General features: G+C 46.1%; 1 protein-coding gene across 1 annotated transcript in view; it reads left to right on the top strand.

Moving 5' to 3' along the window:
- The window catches only part of NCAM1 (neural cell adhesion molecule 1), a 112,849-nt gene that overhangs the window by 42,853 nt on the left and 51,446 nt on the right, over positions 1–18,550 (top strand). The window contains 3 exon segments of the mRNA XM_040534590.1: positions 15,049–15,123; positions 16,658–16,876; positions 17,608–17,751. Coding sequence (XP_040390524.1) covers positions 15,049–15,123; positions 16,658–16,876; positions 17,608–17,751 — 438 coding nt within the window.

The following is an 18,550-nucleotide window of genomic DNA, read 5'->3' as shown; positions in this document are numbered from 1 at the left end:
CTCTGTTTGAGGGCAGTTGCATTCTTCTTGGACTCCCAGAGGACATTTGTCTTATTTCTTCAGAGTTTTCTGTTCCGCTGTTAGATATCATGTAACATTGGTGTTTTTCTTGGGCTTTTATTTCATGCCCTGGAAAGCGATGGGGGGAGGAAAGCTCTTCAGGGGGCAATCCTCAGGTGGCCTCAAAGGTCTTTGCCCTCACAGATCACTGCAGCCAGCTCGGACGGAGCACTTCAGCGCAACTTTCTCCTTCAGCCCTCCCACCCCTGCTTGCCTCACTGGAGTTCCTACACTACAGTTGCGATACAAACATTGTAAGTAGTAGCAAAACGTGGTAGACTTAACTCTAACTGCAGTGGGTGCTGTGTGCAAGGTGGTTCTCTGTACATGGGCAGAGTGGCCCCAGTTTACGTTCTAGATGGGTGAGACAAGATAAGAAGACAGCACAGTCCCCCTTTTACAGTCAGAGAATTGAAATCGTTTGAAAGTGAGCCGAGTCTGTACTGCACTGGTGTCTGACTTCAGTGAGGTGTGATGAAGAGATAATTTGGGGGTGAGTGAGTAGCTCAGAGATGCACGTGTGGAGGTAGGAAGGCGTTAGAGGAGAGCTGGGGATGGGGTCGGTGTGCCCGGTAGGAGCACGTCCTAGGGCAGCACGATGAGTAGTCAGGTACTGTCCGTACACCGAGCTAACTGCTGTGCTCAGTGGTTGGGCACACATCTCCGCGCCGTACTCGTCAGAAAGAGATTTTCTTTGCCTCTTTCATTTCTCGTTACGAAATACAAGGTGAACACTGAATTGATGCTGTTCCTTCCAGAAGTGTTACCTTAGCCTCCGATGGTGTCTGGCCGGTCACCTGCCGGGACAAAAAGCATCAATGAGCAGCTCGTCGGTGTGGTTGCTGATTGTGCCGGGTTTTAAAGGAAAAGGGAAAGTTGGGACACTTTGCTCTATTAAGACTAATGCAAGAGTTAACCTTGCTGGTAGAAGTAATAGTTTATATCGTATAGATTGAAATTAATTCTTCACTTGGGATTCATTTAGTTGACATTTTCTTTCCTGAGCTGGCTAAGCAGAGAGGAAATAGTTTCTCTTAAAAATTCTTCTAGCCAAATGTCAGCGGGTTCAAAGAGTCGTTTCCGTCTGCCCCCCACAAAGCGCCCTATAAAGCACTGTTTTAATGCGTTAGCAATAAACAGTATTTTATTAATGTCAGCATTGAGATTTACAGTCTAACAATATGTTGCTTGTGCTCTGTATTCCAGGACTGGTTGCGCTAGTATTCCCTCACATTTTTGATGATGAAAAGCCTAATTATGACAGAGGGTGGCAGGAAGGACAGTTGAATTATGAAGCTGTTACATTTAGAGAAACATTTTAATTTGCTCTGCTGGCTTTGAGGCTTCCTTAGACCCTATTGTGTCACGAATGACTTGATTGGAAATGTCCAGTTGCCTGAAGTTGCCGTGCATTGTTTTTCCAAGTCCAAACCATGCTGCGTGGTTGCTGTTCTGAACGAGATACATCTGTGTTCACCAGTGATACCTGGATGTCGGAGCTTGTAGACCTCTCGGCAAAAGTTCTGTCAGGAAGAGCTTGACAGAATTACAAAGGAAATGGATGTATACACGGGAGCTTCAGAAGCCTGAGAAATCCTCCTGCTTCAGGGTGTACCCCAGCCACTAGCAGGTAGGGCTCAGGCGGGGGCTTTCCCTGGTTACACCTTATCCCAGGGATTAACCTTGCCTGTTTCTGTTTCAAAAGCTGGTGCTGAGTAACATTCAGGCCCAGCGATTGCACCGAACTCAGCCGTATTGTGGAGAGCACTGGGCTGTAGAGACCAGGGTGCTCTTCGGCTAAGTGCTCTTTAAACCAGGAACAAAACAACAGGCCCTGCCCTAAAGAGCTTAGCTGCAGTTCTGGTCTGTATAATCCCTTGTGCCAGTCCCTATTTTCCTATTTAGGGAACACATCTCAATAAAAAGATGCGGTTTTTCTGAAAGTGCAGAGCAGGCACCAAACACCTCTTGACATCGGGTGTTCTGTGCAGAATATTGGGCTGCTTGGTGAACCCAAATGATTCAGGGTCTGAGGTAGTTCATGGAACCTGAAGGAGGAAAGCTTCTCTAACTCAGGACCAACTTCTGCGATCCTTAAATTAAGACCTGCTGTTCTGAAAATCTTGGTTACCACTCCAGTATGTTAGTTGTTTACATTTTATTATATTACCCCTAATTTAAGCTTTTGCCATCAGGCTCATCAGCAGCTGTTAGCGAGAGCCAACCGGATGTTCACCAGTTCTCAGAAGGTATTTGACGGGCATTCTTGCCTTTCCTGTGTGTAAGAAACGGCTTTTAAAAAGCAAATGCTGCGTCTTATAAAAGCTTGAAGCTGGATTCTTGCTGCCTTTCTTCAGATGCAGTAATTTAGTCTAGCCACTAAATAAATCTATGAGCCAGTTTCATTAAGAACACTGCAGGCCCCTCGCATTATTGCAGTAATCAAGGCACTTGCAGCCTCGCTTCTCGTGCTGATTTTATTATACTGAGGAGATAAAGTTCAGCCAAGACAGAGCCATTCCTTGGTCAAAATCAATGAAGGAGGGTAAGCAAGTGACATTACTATGGAAACAAATGCTGCATCCTAGAACAGACTCGGAGCGGTGCAGAGAATACCAACAGCCTGCTTCAGAGAGAACGGGTAGGGAAGCGTGCTGGCGTGCTGCGAGGTTCTGCAAACGCAGAAGACATCGCCGCTTCTGGCGGGCAGCGAGCTGCACAGGCCGAGGCGTTGGGATGTTACCCTCCTGGGGAGAGAGGCTCTAGGCGGGTCAGGGTGAGGTGGAACAAAAAATGTGAGCGTAGCCAAGTGCTAAGCTACAAAAAATAAGAGATTGATACTTGCGGCTTGGCCGGGTTCATTTTGCTTCCCTAGGATTAAAGATTTGCGCTTCAATTTTGATCAGTAGTTTTGGTACAGTTGCAGTGGTTTTAGGACAGATTAAATATGTCCTGGTTTTGTTCTGCCTTTACAGTTTTAATACAAGGCTGCCTCTTAGTAATCTTGGTGATTAGCTGTGGCTTAGGCTGAGTTCTCGTAATTTACAACCTTCACCTGTTATTTTCCATTCCATCAAAACTGCTGTAGCAGAGCGATCATCTTTATGGGCCACTTTGTGCGCAGAATAAATTACACACGCCGACTGCTCGATGCCTGAAGCCACTGCACTGACTTATGTTGCTCTAACTCTGCACAGAGACCAACGTACCGGGGAGATGCAAACCATTGTGTAGAGCTAAATAAATTTGATCCGCTCTTTTGCTTATATGGAATAAATTACCAGAGAGAACATGGAATGAGAGAATTAGGCCGTATCAGAAAAGTCTCTTGGTTCAAGGGCTCCGGTTGGACACCTGTTTGTCTCGTTACGTTTTTTATATGTAAGGGTTTGAGTCTAGCAAGTCTTGGATACACTTCAGAACTTCAGGAGAGGAGACAGAGCATTTCCCTGTTTTCTGCCTGGTTACTTTGATCCCCTCAGCTGCAGCTGATGCTGTGACAAGCTTGGGTAGACTTGGGGGAAGGCGACAAGTTTGGTTGGTTCTGGGCTTTTTGGCAGTTTCCTGGGACTGCTCCTTTTTGAGCTTCATAGCTGTAAACAACTTCGAATTTTGAGTTCGTGTAGACTATTCCTCGTCTGAATGTTGTAGTGCTTAGATGAGGACAACCACTAATTTTTTGCCTGTAACTTGAGAGAGATGATTCTGATAACAGCGTAGTTGAAAGAGCAGCGCAGCAGCAGAGAGAAGAGGCAGTAAACAAGCTCGTTTCACTCTTGCCTAAAGGCATTTTAAGTTCCTGTGCTTCTTAAGCAAATAGGCCAGTGTATTAGCATATTATTGTCTAATCTTCTGACTTGTGTTTTCATTATATTAATGCTTTAGGTTTTATTCAACGCCAAGATGTCTTGATAATGCTAATAGCCCTAATGGTTCGCGAAAATTCTGGAGATTATATAAATGTGGTAGTTGCAAAAGGTCTCCCAGTTAACACACGCTACTTTAAATGTTACTGCAGCATACCCACAAATTACAGTGGTATTTCAAGAGACGGTGATGTGCTTAGCAAGCAATCAAATTTCCAGCAGTATCGACTTTTCCACCCCGTGGCCGTGCTTTGTCTCTGGGCTGTAAGTCCCTGGGCTGGCTTTGCTCATCGTCATCGAAGGCTTGTCCAGAAGGTTGTTGAACCTGAGTCTCTGGGCCAGCCACGTCCTGGGGTGCATCAGGCTCAGTCGGTCGAGGGAAGGGGTTGTCCCGCTGTGCCCCGCACTGCTGCAGCCTCACCTCGAGCGCTGGGTGCGGGCTGGGGCCCTGCAGTGTAAGCAGGACGTGAAATAGTAGTTAGCACCCAAAGGAGGGCTGCAAGGATGGTGAAGGGTCTGGAGGGGAAGATGTCAGAGGAACAGCTGAGGAGGTCTGCTTCGGCAGAATAGTCCTTTGTCTTCTCCCTTTAATGATCAGATTTTCTTTGTCTTCCCCTGAGCTGCCAAAGGACAGGTTCATAGATAATAAATCCGTGACCTGTGGGTTAGGAGTGGCTGTGCGTGCAGCTAGTCTTGGATGCTGCTGTCAGCAAATCGGCACCGCTGTGTTACGGGCTCGCTTGATTTATGGCCAGGTAACAATGCTGCCCAAGTGACAGAATTGATTTTTGACCTGATCTTTTGCGTACCGTTACAGCCACTTTTCTCATTAATTTTGAACAGAAACAGTGAGCCGGATGAAAAACAGATATTGTCTGGGGCAGAACAGATGCCCGCCATGGCAGGTGTACCGATGAGGACTGATTGCTGTTACCTTGATATAAGTGCTTTAGGAAAAGTGTAATGTTAAGCAGAAGGTGAGAAACTTGGGAGCAAGCAGGAAAAAACGTTTCCTGTTTTCTTTGCTCTTCCTTTTAACCAAAGTGACCAAAAAGAGATGTTTGTTTTCCTCTTGAGCAATTCCAGTGCCAACGTGTGATAGGTCAGGCAGACGGAGGCATTGCTACACAGAACGGGAGCTGCTGTCCATCCACGGAAAGAATGAGCCAGACCTGGACTGCAGCTTCCTTGAGCGAATTGGATGACTGCGGTGACAGGAACATTACGGTGAAATTAATCATTTCTGTGAAGACAAGACTTAATTTCAAACTTCCCAGCTAGTCCCGTGTTAACTGTTGCTAAAAATGTGTTCCAAAACAAGATTGCCATTTTAATAAGGTGGTAAAAGAATTCTTTTCAAGACTTGAGTATCATATCTCATGCTCTAATGCTACTGCAGTTTGAGTAAGGTGAACTTGCAGTAGACTGTAGTGGAAGCGGATGCACATCACGGGGATTGTTTCTTTTTCAGAATGACTCTGACATCCCAAGAGCTCTTCCAGGGTCGTTAGCTACTTCTGCGCTGGAAGAGAAGCAGTAATTCTGCTCCAGAGAAGACTGCAGCTTCCTGATGACTAATGAATGTGTACGTGGTGCTCAGCAGAGCTGCTAAGACAAATTAGCAGCAGTAAGATTAAAATCCTGAGCTTTTACAAATCCTGTTCTCATTTTCTTCCTTACTATACCCATAACGCAATGCCACTCATCCATCCTGCTGCTGTTCAGCAGAAGATTGTAACTTCCTTAGTTTTCAATTACTTTTGTCCATTCTGTGATTTAATGGATCCATAAAACATCTTGGCTTACTTTGGTAAATGAAAATATTTGCTGTGGCAAATAGGGCTATTTAGCAATAAAACGTTTTTATCAAGAATGTCATCAGAAGAGGCATAAAACCATTCCCCATAAAACTATTGATATGTCTGAGAAGCTTTAGTTTGCTTGATACGTTTCTGCAGGAGAAGGTGTTAATGGTATCAGTTTTAGTGTATCTTTTACCAAAAAATAAAAGCACTTCTGGGCAATATTTGAAAACATCCCCTACTTACGAAGGACTGGGTCACAACCTGGGCAAGGGAAGGGCAGAATCTGCATTCTTCCTTTTCTCTGCCCCACGTTGCCTGTATCATCTTAGGTATATCACTTTGTCCGGAATTAAACCAGTTTTGACCTAAATTAAGCTTAGAAGCAGTCTCTCTGAATTCCCTGTCAGTGTTTTCATGGCTACACGGGCTGGCTGGCTCGCTGATAGCAGCCGCTTCGGCAGCACATCGTCCTTTGGCAGGGTGCAGCTTAACTAAAGCGGCCGCTTGCGGGGCGGCAGATGGGCTGGGCTGGGCTGCTGCGTGAGGCTTTCAGCTCGGACGGGTGGCTTTGTCCCTCGTGGGGTGCATCGTGGGCCTATGCCCAGCCCCGCAGGCAGCTAGGTTTCTGATCGCATAGGTTACACTATGTTAGGAGGCAAATTAAGACGTGTTTGCCTTGGGAAAGCAGACAGGTTTCTTAAAGCAACAAGTGAGTGAGTTTTCTCCCACTCCCGGCAGCCAAAAGGCATTTTGGAAGGGGGATTTTCCTCCTATAAAATCAGCTTGGACCTACTTCGGGTGCTGCATTATCCCGCGGAGGCTGGAGGAAAGTCAAGAGAAGGTCCTGGTGGCTTTGTTTTTTCCTGATTCTGGGCGTTGCTGTGGCCACGTCCTTCTCTTTGGGTGTTGTCACGGCACTGTGGTAAGCTGCTGTTCGCTTCCCCTGTGAATCTTTGTTTTGCTATTCCCCAAAGGTATCGACAGTCCCCTCCTCCGATTCGTGTCAGAATTACTGAGCAGTTACCATGGTGACTGGGGAAGAAGGAATTGGATCAGCAGACCAGCTGAGATCAATCCCGGCTGCCCGCCTCCTATTCCTGAGCAGCCAGTGCATTTTTAATAACACGGCACTGTACAGGAGGCATGGCTTTGTCTCGCTAAGCCTTTGTTGTATCTTAAATCTTGAATGCTTTCACCATAATCTGCCAAACTCGCCAGCTTTACAAATTCTACCCTTACTCACAAAGCTGTGTGCATTGCACTTGGTAGATACATTTTCTTTTCTAGTCAATTTTATTTATTTCTGGAATTTTGTATGCACCTCACAGTTTAATGGAGGAAATGTAGCTAGAAATGAGCCAAATTAAAGGTACGGTCTTTAAGAAGTGAACTTAGGGTTCTGCCACTACAACTCACTCAAACCTTCCTGCTTCTCATTTGGAAAAAGCTAACGCGTTTTCTCTTAGCTTCACTTGCATGTCACAGAGAAACGTAATGCAAAAGAAAAGCAATGGGGACAGAAAACTGAAGGTTGGTGCTGTGAGCTGGTTCGCTTCTAGACTTCAACTTTCGGCCTGCATTTCTTTCCAGCAACTTCCATAAACCCATTTGTTTCCAGGTGTCGAAGATGGTGTCAGCGGGCAGGGCGAGCTCTTTGAAAAGCCAGTGCCTATACGTGGATGCTGAGTCCTGCCCCAGCTGGTTCTAGCTGCCCGTATTTAGAGCTGCCTTTAGGTCAGCAGAAGCGAGGTGCGTAATTCAGACTCCACAAGCCTGATGACAGAAGGTAGTGCAGTCTGGCCCCGGGCCTCTAAATTTGCTTTGTTCTTCTGTACTGAGGCCATAAACCAAGGCTCCCTGCAGGTGCTGCTTCAGTCAGGCTTTTGTGAGCTCTTCTGTTACAGGGTGGATGCGGAGTTGGATCAGTGAATTCAGAAAGCTGGGAATAGTCTTGGGTTGGCTGTTATTTGTTGCTCTGCACTTCATTTTCTTTGCCCACACTTCCTTCTCAAAAGAATAATTCCTTTTTTAACGACTTCTTGAAAAACCTAAGAGATAGTAAGGACGGTGTTTTGGGAAATATTTTGGAACTCTTTCTACATGAAGTTATTTTCTTCAAAGCAGTGAGAGCAGCCAGCGTACCTGCTTAGCCAAGCCTCCTAGGGACTGGAAGACCTAAAGAAACGGGTGACCTCCTGTGAGAGAGCGCCGCTGGTGGGTTCCTGCAAATGGCGGTTCTGTTTGTGTCGCGGCTGCACGGTTCCAGGCTTGTTCTTTGCAGTCCTGCCTGCTGTGTTTGTATAAACAGATGAGTCCAGCTTTCTGTATCTCCTTTTCTCTACCTGCTTGGGGCATTGTGCTTGCTGAGGCCCCAGCAGCTCTTTTCTTCTAAGCACAAAGTGCTCAGTCAGTTCGCTTACTGGGCTATTATTAGAAGCGCTGCAGCAAGGCAGGTGAGCATCCCGAGCTTTTTGCAAATTGTTCCATCAAACTGGAAGGTGCTGAACGCTGTTTAGATCCAGTCGATCCCAATAATTCTTCATCTGGCAGAATAAAAGTGGGATTCTTGGCGAAGTTCTGGCTGAGGCAATGCTTTGTTCGGTGTTTGCTGTCACAAAAGCGATGGCTGTGACTCTCAGATTTATGGCCTGCGTCCAGTTTAAGGAAGGTTCGGGGGCATTGCCCTCTCTGATTCCAAAAAAGTAAGCTGATCCCGTAGGCATAGCTGTGGGATGTGAAAAATTCCTACCTGGAAGATTATTCTTTGCAATTCCTTTCCTTATTGCCTCTCGGGAGCTGTAACCAACAAATGGCTCCTTGTCTGGGTTGGTTTCATTTGGGCTAACGGCCGGGAAGGAAAAGGGAGCCTGATGAGCCTCGGAACAACTGCTGCAGCTTTCGGCTGCTCCCCGATACGCCAGTTCCAAGGGGGCATATTGTTTCAGGCGTGGATCTCCAACTGTATACACTTCTAACCCATCTCAAATCCCTCTCCGTTTTATTTAAAGCAGGCATTGTTTTGAGCTGTGGTTCCTCTTAACGCTGCAGTGACGGTGAATGATGCACGTCCAGTGGAAGAGCGCCTGCCTTGCTGCGACAGTTGTCCCGGGCACGTCCGTGACAGGAAGAGGAATTGCTGCTTTTGGTGGCTGCAGGGGGCTGCGCTGAAGCCAGGCAGGAGGATGTAGGCGAGGAGCTGCTGGGATACCGGGGCTCCTGTAAACGTGTCTAACAGAAGAGTAGCTGCAGTGTGGTAGCCCAGGGGTTCGAATAATCTGAATTTGTACCTGAGTATGTTACCTGCCCGTTTAGGGGAACAACTCTGCCTTGTTTTTCTCTTTTTGTAGGACGGTAGGCTTTCACAGACAGACCGGGTGGTGAGGTACTAATCTCACAAGAATTCTCCGAAGGCTAGTTAGTACTTTGTTCACTGATCCTTGTTTGCTATTTTGGTATTAGTGGAAGCTTGTTCTTACTGTGAATTCATAGCATGCTAACTGCCGTCTGTAGAGAGCCTGCGCTTGCAGAGACTTGCTTCAGTAATACTCAGTGACAGGAACAGCACGGAAGAGCTTGAGGAAGCGGCACACATGCATAGGTCATAAATCTGTTGGCAGGAACTAGAAAATGTGAGCTGAGCTGGCTATAGGCACAAGTAGAGTTTTATTGTTCAAGTCCAAGTTTTCTTTTTCATTTCTTTTTCATTTTTTTCAGCTTGAATGGTATTTTTCTCAGTGGTCAAGAGACTGAAAATCTGACCTTATTTAGGGTGAGCTTTTGGACGAGTGGAAGTGTGTCTCGGGACTGTCACTGAGACTTGGAGTGTTAATAAGAGACGTTTCAGATGAGGTTAAAAAGAAGCATGGGTCAGTAAAAGTTTCAGTTCGTAATATTATTATGCTGAGAGAATGTTAGAGTTGATACGGAGAGGGAAGCTGATTCCTTCCCTCATTTTTTCCACCACCCTGAAGGTGATTTATGTGGCAGCTGTTGATGTAGGGTAATTAGAGGAAAGACAGAAAATCCATGTAGAATCTGCCAGCATTTGTTCCAAAGATTAGTTGTCTACAGTACCCGCAGAAGAATGAACATCCAGTTTGTTTTTTCCAAACAGATTGATAAATTCTTGTGTAGCAAAGGCAACAGGTGGGTGAGGCAGCGTGGCAACATCTTCGGTCTTCAACCGTGAGCCTTGCCTAGAGGACAGGCAAACAAGCTGTCAGAGAAGGGGGAAAAGGCCTGCTCATGCTGGCTTAGCCACGTCCCAGGTAAGCGCCGGTGCCTCCTGTCTCTGGAAGCGGAGGGCCTTGCGTCCTTCCCAGTAGTTACTCAGGGCCCTGAGACACTCATGGGGTCTCCGAGAGCAGCGTGTGCGTCAGGGTGTGCTTCTGGCCTGGGGCTGGGACTGCCGCTCGCTGCACTCCTGTACTCTGCCTCTCTCGAGTCCTTGTGAATTGAGAGAGACGCAGAACCGCTACCCAGCAATTAGCAGGCTCACCTCTGCTCCACGTGGCACGTTATTTGCTTAGCAGGTACAGCCTGCTGTGCTAGCCTTAGTCCTAGCCCAGCGGGAGGACGTCCTCCCTGCCTCTTACCAAAATCATGTCTTAATTTGAGCTCATTTCTTTTGTTGAAATGCAAAGCTAATTATATTTAACTACAGATGAACACGAAGCTGCATTAACGGAGTTTTTCGAATCAAAGGGGAGTTATTCAGCGTTTCTGGGGGGCTAGGGAACTTTGTAACCAGATAAAAGGTACGGGGGAGGGCAGACCTATAAAAAGTGTTATTGTGGGGTTATGAAGAGGCCTTTTAATGCAGTTTTTATGTGTTGCTAAAAAGGCCTTTATTGCTTGAAGTTGGAAGCAGAATACAAATGGGCTTACAGTGTCTATTAAATGAAGAGTGGGAAAAAATAGTCTCTGTTTCTCTTAACTGCAAAGTAAAAATAATAATTAGTGATTACAATCCATGTCAGTGCTGGATTCGTGAGCCTGATCATAGACTAAGCAATAAAGTAGCAGGAAGGGAACAATTGTTTGTGTAATTTAAGACATGGTTCATTGTTATGATGAACCCGTTTATCCAGGTTATGATGTCAGCAAATTGTTTCAGCCTGTCTTTATCAGTAGAACAATTGGATTTGAATTCTCCCTGGTGTAAAATAAAGAGTACGGATGAGCTTGACATGAATAATTCAGGGGAACGCTGCTTCTCAGATGATACCTAATTTCCAGATCTGTTTTTCAGTTTCCGTGACTGAAAGCTTCTGGACACGCAGCCGTCCCCTTCCTTAATTACTTTAACAAAGTTGATTTTGCAGAACCACTTTGACAAAAAAGCATGCTCCACCCAGTGCAAGCAAAGAGGCCAGATTTACTCTTCCCCATTCCAAAAAAAAAAGATAAAAATCCAAAATATCTTACTGTATTTGAAATCAAGAGGTCTGATTAGTTTGTCTGGGTTGTAATGAACCCCATCCTGGCTGTCACTGATTTCGCTAGGTAGTCACAATCCTACCGAAAAGGTAAGCTTTACATCACCTCGCCTCGCTGGCTTCAGCCGGGGCTCCAAGGCAGGGGTGCAGGACGAGGTATCAAGGCCAGCTCCAGAGCCCACCGCGGCAGAAAGCTCTTCCCTTGCGAGGTGCCCCGGTGTCATAGCTGTTCCTTGGCAGCACAGATGGATTTATGGTGCTTGTCTCTGCCTCGTCCTTGCCGTTCCCATCACCAAAGCTGCAAGCTGGCACTTCATTTGAGTCATGGGGGGAGCTTCTCAGAATGTCCTTGCGCTGACAGGGCGCTGGGTGTGTGCAGGCGGAACCTGCTTCTGTTCAGTGCTGACATCATCTTACAAGAAAGGGTGCTGACGGTCAGGAAACCAAAATACGCTGATAGCGGATGAAGGTCTTTTCAGAAGTGTCTATGGTGTATTTTGTTTAGTCAGTGTAGGAATACCGAAATTGCTGTGTTTTACTGCAGAGCGTAGCTACCTTTGCAAAACACAGTAGCCACAACATCTCTTTTGAGTTGCGTTCTCTGAGAGTTTAAAGCTCCAGTTCTGCAAGAAGTTAAATCGCTTATTCCAGTGCAACAGGTGGAAAAGCACTTGAACATCTCAACTCCTCCAAAGCTGGGACTGCACGCTAGTCAGAAGGTAAAGAGACTTGGATTCCTAAGTGCCAGCAATGCCCATCTATCAGATTTCTTTAGCATGTGTTGCTGTTAGTTGCTTATATAAATGATTCTGCAGCAGAACCTGGGTATTTGTGAAATCTGAGTAGGAGCTTTGTTGATAACACCAATGCATTAGTGGCTTCCTTAAAGGCCGTGCAAAAGAGCAGCAGACAGTGGGCAAAGAGCTGTATGAGAAACTAAAATGTTGTGAGTAATGTTGGCATTCATTAGTTATGTCTTCTGAAGTTCCAGGGAACTCAGTCCCTGGTGTCTAGTTCGGTATCAGCAGGCAAGAGAAAAGACGAGAAGAACGCACAGGTTTAGTTCCCTTACTGTGCTGCAGGATGGCGCTGAAGCATAGGGACAGTCTGGATGTCTGGCACAAAAACAGACATGGGCAATGAGGTACGTGATAGTGGCCACTGATCGAGGCTACCGTCGAGCCACTGTCTGACTTGCTAATGAAACGGGGAAGGGCAGGAAGCTGATGGGCTTCCTTTGGTCGCGTTTTGCAGCAGTTTAGAGCAGCTGGTGGTGGCTGTGAAGAGAAAGGTAGGTAGGTAATTGCAGGCTCTGGATGTTAAGGGGGTTATTTGTAACACTGAAGTGTGCCAGAACAAGAACAGGTAGCACAGACCTAGGCTGGCCGAGTGCTGCTACAGCTCTTCTGCACCATTTCTCCAGCCAGCGTACTACCACAGCACTGTCTGCCACTGACTTCGGAGTCACGTTGTCACTGTTTAATAGCAACATTCAAGAAGACACTGACAATTTGAGAAGATAAATCAGTGCTTCTGACAGCAGCAGTTTGTTGAATGACATTGGTGTTACTCAGTTTTTCTGGGGTAAGGTAAATCAAGTGTAAAGGGCATGGATTCAAGTGTGTCAGCACTTTCTTAGAATAAGCATCTGAGGGGGGGCCTTTTCTGCGTGTTTTTTTTTTTACACAGCTTGTCCTTTGAAGGAACTCAATGTGTGCTAGAGGAGAGATGAAAGCAGGGAGAGCATCTTAGAATAGAAGCACCCAGGTTGTCCCAGCAGCGTGACCCAGAACCACGGACACGTGAGCTAAGTCCCACTGGGATACGAGCCTGCAGAATGTCATCTGTCGCACAGCCGCCTTCTAAACCCATCCCTTTTCCTAGTGTGCTGTAGAGCCCTGAGTTCAGACACCTTATCAGAAAATCTTATTACTTATGTCCTTTTTTTAATGGTAGCAGACAGAGGTCCTTCGTTCTGCGTAAGGCTATATACTTGCTATGTAAGCCCCGCAGTTTGTGGGCCAAACTATTTCCCAAGTCCTATGAGGAATGTTGCTAGTGGTTCACAATCTGAAAACACTGGGAAGAGGTCCCAACAGAGGTTTGTATTTATTAAAATGTGTCTGTCTTCTGCTGATTCCTCTGGCTGCTATGGTGTTTGTATTGGAAACTTTTGCAATGTCATTCTGGGTGTCTGCATCGCTGCACATTGCTGCAGCTGCTGTCCCAAGGCATTCGCTGAGTTTGTAACGATGCCTGTGCTCAAATCTAGGAGTAGCGCCATAGTAGTGCAGAAGGTTAAGTCCAAATCTATAGCAGTGCAGCAGAGTAAGTCTTTCTAGATGGTCTTTTTAGCGCTGCAAAGCAGAAATCTGCTCTGGAGGAATTCAGCTGTCTGGATTTGATGCTAAGGTCATTGCGGTACCTTTGCAGTTATTCCACGTGGCAGAGATCTTCCCAGGAAGAGCACCTGAGAATGTGAATCCAGATGTAATATTCAGATGTCAAAAGGATTTATAGAACAACAAGAACAAAAAAATAAGCCTACAGAAGGAGGCTATTTAGTTCTTGTTGCACTGAATCTAATAAACCTTTAGCCTTTTATTATATTTGGTTCTTTGTATTTGCAGTTCTGTCTGGGAGTGAATTATATGGAAGTAGTATAGTTGAGAGGAATTAGATTACCCAGAAATAAAACAGGCTGAATGCAAGAGCTAAAAGGGCAATGTGTACTTCATTGAAAACAGGAAAGGGAGAGAGTACCCTCAGACAAGACATGTGAATTAAATAAAGATGTCCAAAGGGAGATCTAAAAGGTCTAGGAATAATTTTGATTTCTTTCAGCAACAGTATCCTCAGATATTTTGTCTGGATCGTTATCTAACTTAGATTATTTTAAATGATTCTTTGGAGATTGGTCTGCGTTGAGCTGCAGGGATCTCAGGAGGTACCTCATCTTTCACTGACTCCAGGCTCCCTCGGTTCCAGACAGGCATGTAATGGATACTTCACCCACAGGGGTCAACAGAACACCTCCTGTGTCTCTGCTGCCAAAACCCCTTCCGTCTCTTGTTTAAAACAAACAGAAACTCACTTCTAGCATAAAAGCCAAAGGATTGATGATATTCTGTGAGAAGACACCAGAATACACCAAAGTATAGCGCTAGTGCTTTTCAGCGCTAGGGAGTTAGGTGAAAAGTGCCTGGATGAACTTGGAAGCAAGTCTCAGCCACTACTGTGAAGGCAGAAGTCACAAACTGTCGGCAGTCCTCATCAGTGCGTCCTGGAGGAGATTGCCTTCTTCACCCAGCTATGCTCTGGCTGCTGTGGGCACCTTGGATTCACTGGCTGCGTGGGCTTAGACTGGAAGATACTGCCAGGGAGCCAGGGACTCCCACCTGTGACGGTTGGTGACTGGGACTGGCGTGAGTATCTTACAGAGCAAGAAGTCATCTCCAAAGCAAAGATAACCTGTACACAGTGCTGCCAGAATAGGTCTTGGAGCCAGTTCCAGTTAACATTCAGAGGCGTCCCTAAAAGCCACTTGGTGTTCTGGTGTGCACCCCATCCCCACTCCTGTGTTTTGCAGTGTGGTGCCGATTTGAAGGTCAATCGCTCTGTGTCATTCTGTGTAGTTTTATGATGGACTGGAAGTGACGGAATGTTAGCAAGTTCTCTTGGATCCTCAGGGACCCCCGGCACTGTACGCTCAGATAAATACTGATAAAGAGCAATGATTATGAAGCCAAGCACCTTCCACCCTATGCTCCTGCATTGGATGTGTAGAGCCGGCACAGGGGTCGGAAGCCTGGCCAAGCTTTTTGGCTGTAGACAACTCTTACTGTCTAACCCCATCCTGCATGCTCCTTTCTTTTCCAGCATCTCTACAAGTGGATATCGTTCCAAGCCAGGGGGAGATCAGCGTTGGAGAATCCAAATTCTTCTTATGTCAAGGTGAGTGATGGCTTATGGCGTCAGGTGTCTACATCTGGGTTTGCTGTTGGTTGATCAAGGTATTAAGAGTGGTAAAAGCTCTCTTGTTGGATCTAGCTGCAAGATTGTTTGCTCTTTCTTTCTTATATGCCCTTATATTTTTATGAGGCTGAGGAGCAGAGGCAACACATGCTGTTTACCAGGAACACTAAATGCACTCTCCCTTGAGAGCTGGCAGCAGAAAGCAGCTCTAGCAAACAGCTTTAAAAATGGAGAAACAAAAGAAACAGCAACTGAAATGTTGTCTCTAAGCTTGAGCAATAGCCACAACGATGGCACCTTGCATCTTTCCGCAGCTCTTTGATCTTTTGAATTTAGAATTAAGCTTGGTTTTGCTGGGTACTTTTTCTTCCCAAATTTTTATTCTAATGAATTGCTAAGAGCACTAATAGGAGTGCTGGGGCGCTTCAGAGTCGTCATCTCTGCAGCTAAGGATTTCAATGCTGCTGGAAATCTGTAGTTTTGTTTTTCTTTGTGACAAAACTTAGTGTTTGTTTAGTTTCCTGACTGCCCCAGGCTGTTCTCCTGCACCAGGAGGTGCAGTGCTGACACATTCCATGTCTCCCAGAGCGGGATCTACAATTTTATGGTGTTATCTGAATTACTATCTACGTGTCCTCTTGAAAGCAGCTAGCCTGGTTTCTAGTGGGAGGAATTGGTATGCTGGCACACCAATAATCGCATCACGGAGCTTGGCACAGATCAGATAGGTGATGTCGTGAGCTCCGGGCGCAAAATGCTGTCGGAAGCCCACACTTCCTCCGGAGCATACCAGCTGGGACAAGTAATGCCGTTGTCTGATCCAGGGATGCTCAACTGCAGAACAATTTGTTAATGCTGCTGTATTGAAAATGGAAGTGTTCTGCAAGTGCTGTTTTGATGACACTTGCATTCAGAAAACTTGGGGATCAGTTAAAGCCTCCGCAGTAGTAGGAGCTTGTCCCAAAGAACGAAGCAGCACAGGAATGCAGAGATGGGAGCTGCAGGAGAGGCGCTGCTTGGACCCAGTTAGTACCAATACTTATTTACATTCAATGCGGCAGGAGGTTTAAGCTGATCAATGCCAGAGCTGCTGCTACAGCAATGTCACCATTTGGATACACAAAGTAGCTCAGCCTGCAAATACAGGCAGTTACTCAAAACATGGTGGAGCTGAAGCGGGAAATCATATGGTTTTTTTCTCCTCAAACTGCATATGTGGTGGAGGGGCTGGGACAGGGGATCTCAGGATGCACGGAAGGCCATTCTGAGCTGAAATGAAATTGTTCCCCTTTAGATTATATGAAAAAAAAGCAAACAACTAATATCGTTTTTGCAGGACAGCAGCTGACCATTCACAGTGGTGTAAGATAATTTTCTTTGCTTGCTTCTCAGCTATGATAAGCCCTTCCCTTGGTTCAGTCTTCCACATAGTGCTCCTGGTTGTATGTAATGCCCTGTGTGCATAGTTGTTGGGAACTCGTTTCAATTCGCTTTTTCTTGTTATTGTCCCTAGTGGCAGGGGAAGCCAAATACAAAGACATTTCCTGGTTTTCTCCTAATGGCGAGAAGCTGACGCCCAACCAACAGCGCATCTCAGTGGTGCGAAACGATGACTTCTCCTCCACCCTCACCATCTACAACGCCAACATTGATGATGCTGGCATCTATAAATGTGTTGTCAGCAGCGTGGAGGAGGGAGACTCCGAGGCCACCGTCAATGTCAAAATTTTCCGTAAGAGAGCAATTCTGAGGCTATTTTCTGGTCTTCTTTGCACATGTATGAGGCATGACTAGGGAGGGGGAGACGCCTTACCTTCCTAGAAAAGGCTATTGCTAAAGGGGAGGAAGGAGGGTGTTAAGAAGATTCTTCTCCTTGGTTTTGAGGGGAAAACAGATATTGAGACCTTTGCTTGTCAAGTGTTTAACAGCTTGTCTGCTGCTTAAATTACTCCGCAAGACAAGAGAGCAGAAGGAAAAGATTCTGGTACATCATAAATGTCCAGGAGGAACAAGCAGACAGAGCAGCTTCTGTGGATGACAAACATGCTAGGAGATAAGACTAATGTTAGTAAAGTGCTTCACACGTTTAGAAGGCTTATAATTAGCTATTGGCATGTTGTCCAACAGAGCCATGATAGCAGCTCCTCCGCTTCTTGCTGGGGAGCTGGGCAGTAGCTTCCAAGTTGACATTTTCTTTTCACCTTGTGGGCAAATCTGTGAGCTAAGCAGAGTGATGATTTGGCCCGCTGATAAGCATGGGAGGCAGGGCTGGAAAATGGGGTTCCTGGGTCGCAGTGCAGTGTATTGGGTCAGGTTATCCTGTGTATCCTCCCCTCTGGGGCAAGCAGATTTCTGGAAGATATGCCCTTTCGGATTTCTTTTTTTTTCCCAAGCTTGAGCTGGGAGCACAGCTTGAGGTGTGTTGAAAAAGCTGCAGTGACTTTCTCCTTCCATTGCTTTCAGAAAAGCTGATGTTCAAGAACGCTCCCACTCCTCAGGAATTCAAGGAAGGAGATGATGCTGTGATTGTGTGTGATGTGGTCAGCTCGCTGCCTCCTACCATCATTTGGAAACACAAAGGCAGGGATGTTATCCTAAAAAAAGATGGTAAGGTGCAAGATGTGTCGGTGCTTGTCTGTTTAGGGGTCAAATGTCCATCTCCCATCGGGGCTCGAGATCATTTCAGGAAAACAAAGTGGTAGCACTCACAAGGGAGAAGAAAGTCATTTGCATGTAACGCTAGGTTTTAGGATGTGAATATGGTTTTTCAAGGTGCTGTGATTTGGCAGAGGCAGGACAATAATGTTCCCACAGAGACAGACGGTCATCAGGCTTTGACACTGGCTTAGGCTAGGAAATGCTGGAAGCATTTTTCAGATGAACAGAAAATGTCATCAGACAGAAGAGCTGCGTGTTGTGACGCTTTACAGTAGTCCTAAGGAAAAATGGCTAAAAGCTCCTGGCGAGAGCTTTTCCTTTTAGTTCAAGATGCTACAGACTGTCTTGCCCAGAGTGGCCTCTCACTGGCAGTGAGGATTCCAGAGCCCCGCCTCCAGCCGAGCATTAGTGCCTCGGCTGTTTCCGACATCTTGTTGCAGGCACAAGGGAACTGTAGTAAGACTTGAATTCGGCCACCCTTGGGCAAGAGGGTCGAGTTTGAAATTGCTTCTTCTCTGACAGTACTGAAATGTAAATGTGTTTGTGTGTGTGTGTATTTATCTTTTCATAGCTGCGTGTATACTAGAGTAAAAGGACCAGAGCGATTTGTCTGCTATCCCTGTCTGGTTTTCTTTCTTGACAATGTCAGGTCTGATTACTGCAGTATCGCCATTTTAATGTGATGTGAAGGGAAGTTTCATTACATTAAGCCTCATCTCCAACTCAGAAAGGGCAAGGAGAGGTGAAG

The sequence above is a fragment of the Cygnus olor genome, chromosome 22 (genome assembly GCF_009769625.2).
Source record: "Cygnus olor isolate bCygOlo1 chromosome 22, bCygOlo1.pri.v2, whole genome shotgun sequence".
In the NCBI taxonomy this organism is placed as follows: Eukaryota; Metazoa; Chordata; class Aves; order Anseriformes; family Anatidae; genus Cygnus; species Cygnus olor.
Note: the sequence above shows the minus strand (reverse complement) of the source record. Positions and strands in the feature narration are given on the sequence as shown.